The 4,591-nt window shown below is 42.4% G+C and overlaps 1 protein-coding gene across 1 annotated transcript; it reads right to left on the reverse strand.

Moving 5' to 3' along the window:
* Positions 1-1,256: 1,256 nt before the first annotated feature.
* LOC119343174 (peptidyl-tRNA hydrolase ICT1, mitochondrial-like) lies at positions 1,257-3,929 on the reverse strand. Its single transcript, XM_037614299.1, has 6 exons — positions 3,572-3,929; positions 2,385-2,444; positions 1,810-1,892; positions 1,572-1,636; positions 1,469-1,502; positions 1,257-1,357 (listed from the first exon to the last, which is right to left on the reverse strand). Exons 1-6 carry the CDS (start codon positions 3,861-3,863, stop codon positions 1,283-1,285), a joined length of 609 nt encoding a protein of 202 aa, XP_037470196.1. The 5' UTR covers positions 3,864-3,929; the 3' UTR covers positions 1,257-1,282.
* Between the last annotated feature and the right edge of the window lie 662 nt (positions 3,930-4,591).

Below are 4,591 nucleotides of genomic sequence, written 5' to 3' on the forward strand. Positions count from 1 at the left end.
GAGTGTAGTTTGGCAATTTTATCTTCTCATGTGTTATTCAGAGATGAAACGGCATATATTTCAGGCCAGTTTTGGTGGCCCATTTATCGCCACAAGTTAGAGGCAAAAAATTGGCTAAGCAATATGCCTATGGCAAGCAGGTTAGGTAGGCATTACATGCCATAGTTGTGGAAGCAAACCAAATAGCTGACATAGTAGGGCAAACAAAGAACCAAACATGCCTGACTCCACGAAACATGGACCTTGGGCCTAAGAAAGTGTGACAAGTCATAGTTGTAACAAGTAACCAATATGGAGAACGAGAATAAGGTTAGGGTCATGTTTGGTTTGAATCCTCACATTCCAAGAAAAAAAGCATGCCACAGATTTGTGCTGAGCAAATCATCTACCACAAGTGTTGGTGCGTGGCAGGTTTTCGCACAGATCAGAAATGACACGAGGCTAAGGAACTGTACCCATGGCATGAACATTGGTTTAGACAGATGGTGTCTACAATACCACTCCAGACAACACATACAGCAGTTTGTTCTGTAACTTGTCTATTTTTTAGACAATGTCCATACAATGGCAAAATCACCGTCTGTAAGTTGTCTGAAAAAATCCTACAGACCGTCTGTAGAGACAAACTATTTCTCTCTACTTTCTCTTTTCTCACATCACTAAAATTCCAACGTGGCACCCCTTACAGATGGCTGACTAGATACTGTTGCACATGCCCTAATAGGCAGGACATGATACAAGGCTAGGAACGGATGGCACCCTACAAGTATGGCCAGGGGCGGAGCATCGTGGAGACCAAACTGGGCCCTGGCAGGGTTTCCCATATATGGCCAATTTAGTGCTATGGCCCGTGATCTACTGCTTGGTTTTGTGGCTCGTGTGTTGCTTTGGCCCATTAGTTCAGCAACTAGCCCGGTCTTTGGTGTGGTTGACGCTCCACCACCGAGTGTGGCAACAAGCGAAACAACAGCCTAAAGAAAGTCAAACTCGCCTAAGTGAGCTGTGGCAAGTTGTGGCTTCAAATCAAGTATACTCAGCAAATAGCAAGTGAACCAAGCATCCCCTTAGAGTATACATGTACAGAAGGTTTCAACGATATCTACACTTTTTTTTTGCGGGTAACGATATCTACACTACATGACACCTTTTACAATTTCCTTAAATGACTTGCACTTATATAAACAAAAGAGCTAGCTCAGTTAAGATTAGCTCATCAGTTGCTACTTGTGTGGAGTATTGGTGCCTAAATAAATTTGAAGGAAGCAAATGGCCAGAAAGCAGCTTACATTTTTTCAATTTTCTTCTTTTGCTCTTCTGAAGGCGGTGGGGGAACATATGATGCAGCATCAATGATCGCCTGTTATCAAATATTTAATGAGTACGCTATATGGAAAAGGGGCAACAGCAATATGGACCCTATGCTATGCGAATTGCTTCTAGACAAAGATTTGAAATGGATGAGGTGTACCTGTATTTTCTGCAAAGCATCTTCAATATTGCCCCTAAGGTGATAAACATGTCAATTGCTGTCCAAATAAGACAACAAAAAGAAATAGCTAAGTGATATTTACTTCTGTGTCCTAGTTTTCGTAGAAGACATCACAAGTTCACCATCCTTATTTATCCTGTTCTTTTCCTGGGCGTACAGAAATTTAAATTGTAACGACCTCTCTAAATATGAAATATAACACAAAAATGCATACAAGAGAAAGCAGATAATATGATGCATCCATTAAAGGTAGACAACATAATACAGAAGACATGATAGCAACATAAACAGATAAGATGTGTAAATTAAGGTTTTCAAACCGTTTGCAATATCCGTTCCTTAATCCTCTCTCCGAGCCAATGAGCTTTCTCAACATTGAACCGCATGTCAACCTTTGTATTAACTGCAAAATAGTGGTACACATTTTAGCGTGAAGTGGTAACATCAACATCCTTAAGTAATCACTATCTGGACATCCTTAATATAAAGAAATGGAGAATCTGGTTTGAGGGACTGGATGGTTAATGGACGGAACCATCCTAGCTCTGAATCCGACCCAGTTGTTTGGTTTGACAAATGGAATACATTTGGCAAATTTAATGGACCATCCAATGATGGACTCACCCCATCCTAGGACAAGGTGATCCCTAAGATAAAACACCCCATCAATGGGCCAACAGCAATTATTTGAACATGACAAGTGATGAAACAAAACGTGCTACTGCTGAATTGGAATTGTTCAACAAAACAGACCAGTCATTAGTTTCACAATGCTGAACCAACAACAATTCAGATATACTCCCTCTGTCACAAAATAAGTGACTCAACTTATTTTGTGACGGAGGGAGTACTAGGCAATGCAGTGATAAATAAGGAGAATGTACAGACAGCAAACCTTTGTTAACATTCTGACCACCCGCGCCCCCACTTCTTGCAAAGCTAACAGTAACATGATCTGCACACATAAAGTGGGTTACTTTAGACCAGCTGGCAACCCACGTAACGGTTGGATACATAGTCATCAGGAATCAAACGTTTAGAAATGTCACTGGGATACAGAATGCAGAACTAATACTGTTGACACTGGGGGAGCTATGTGAGGGCTAAACTGTGCCATGGCCCGCTCAATCCAAAACATATGTATAATAGCCTAGTTGGTGAGCAAAAACAATGCCTATGTACGAGTGAAAGCTTAGATTGGCCTGCCCTGGTTTTTTGTTGTAGCTCCGCTACTGACTGTTGACATAAATACTTGTAAGGTATGCTATATATATGATCGCAGTTTAGCGAATTCTTCAAACTATTTTCCTTCTTCCAGTTCATAGTCAAATACCTGCAACAAGCCGTGACAAGAATATGCATTTTACTTGCAACTTGCAACAATCAGACCAGATGTTCCATTACCTCTTACATGAACTTACAGGTTAGATAAAGCAATTTACTAACCAAAAGCTCATTATTACCTCATATCTGTACCTAATATTTACTTTCTTTTTCTTCGCTTCAAGCTGTAAGGCAAGCAAGCTAGCTACTTCTCAAGCTTAATTAACTTGGTTTCCACAGTACCAGTTTCTGCTTAATAAAAGCAGATTGGCAACAGAGCAAGCAAACAAATCAACTTCATAGCTAGCATTCACCACACCGCCAGCTTACAAATTCTTTTGTGCTACGAAAATGCCAGTAGAACGATGTCCTTAGCATGAAATGTATGCATAAGTAGCAGATACACATACACTTGAACGAGCAATCAGGAGGGGCAACTCCGTAGAGGCAGACGGCTAGGTAGAATGGACTTAGGACCCAAATCAGATGCACATTTCTCACTCTATAAATAGCATCGTTACTGCAAAGGCATCACAATCCTCCTTAGCAAATATGGCACCTCGTGATCCCCATCTTCTATGTTCCTAGTCATAAGCTACAACTTTAAAAGTCTAAATCTCAATACAGGCTATTTCCTAATATTTGAAAAGCGCTACTTACTACTCCATTTCTAAAGCATGAGCAATCAATTCGGATTTATGTACCAATGATAGTAGTACTACAACAATGGGGCAAATTAGGGCGGTTGGGATGAGTTACCCATGGTGATCTTGGGGGCGGGATCAGAGCCGGCTGAGGCCGCGCGCTCCTCGGCGTCGCGCATCACCTGCTGTGCCAGTGCTAGTCGCGCTGACACCTTCTTACCCCTGCCGTCGCCGGCCTCGGCCGCCGAGCATCGGAGATGGACCAACCCGACCCTGGCAACGCTCAGGCCCAGGCCCAGGCCCAGGCCCGGGCTCGGGGAGGGGAACAGGGGCCCTCGGAAGAGAAGAGAAGGGACGTGACAGAAGCCGAGCCGTAGGAGGCGGGCGCTCCGCATGGCGGTCGCCATTAGCCTTTCTGTGGAGGGAGACGAGTATCGAGCGACGAGACGGACCGGAATGGCACGGGGGCATACGGCAGCAAGGCGAGGAAGAAGAGGTAGAAATTTATTTGGGCTTAAAGGGCTTCGGTGGTCATCTGCGTCCGCTCATGGGCCGGCATCAGAGGTAGCCCGGACCTCGTAGTTGATTTCTCGAAACAGAAGCATTTGCAGGCTTTCTCAAATGACCACGGCCACATGCTAATCATTTTAAAGCCGGAGCACGGGCGGTGAATATGCGCATACAAACTGGGCCGACCCATTTATTTTTATATTCGATCGCTGGCATGCGACGCTCGCGAGCGAACGATCGCTTCGCTGGTTCGAATCCTTTTTTCTCTTCTGATTTATTGTTTCTTCACCGGTTTTCTGAGTTTCTTTTGTTTTTTCACCAGTTTTCTGAGTTTTTTTTTGTTTTTTCACCGGTTTTATTTGTTTTATTCCTGGTTTTCAGGGATTATCTATTTTATTTCTTTCTTCATTTGTTATCTTCGTTACTTTCACAATATTCATCGGTTTTTTGTTTTCTTTGTTTCTTTGTTTCTTTCTTGTTATTTTTTGTTTCTTTATTGGTTTCAGTACTTCCCATTCTTTTTCCACTTGTTTCCTTGGTTTTATTTTTCATTTTTCATTTTTATTTTGTTTCCTTTTCGGTTTTAATTGTTTTTCCTCTTTTTTCTTTTGGCTTTCATTCTACA

The sequence above is a fragment of the Triticum dicoccoides genome, unplaced genomic scaffold (genome assembly GCF_002162155.2).
Source record: "Triticum dicoccoides isolate Atlit2015 ecotype Zavitan unplaced genomic scaffold, WEW_v2.0 scaffold117666, whole genome shotgun sequence".
Taxonomy (NCBI): Eukaryota; Viridiplantae; Streptophyta; class Magnoliopsida; order Poales; family Poaceae; genus Triticum; species Triticum dicoccoides.

Coding starts and splice junctions, on each gene's coding strand:
- LOC119343174 (XM_037614299.1), bottom strand. CDS start 3,863: ATGGCGACCGCCATGCGGAGCGCCCGCCTCCTACGGCTCGGCTTCTGT. Junction 1,637..1,809: donor AGGAACGGATATTGCAAACG/GTTTGAAAACCT, acceptor CTGTACGCCCAG/GAAAAGAACAGGATAAATAA. Junction 1,503..1,571: donor ACGAAAACTAGGACACAGAA/GTAAATATCACT, acceptor TTATCACCTTAG/GGGCAATATTGAAGATGCTT.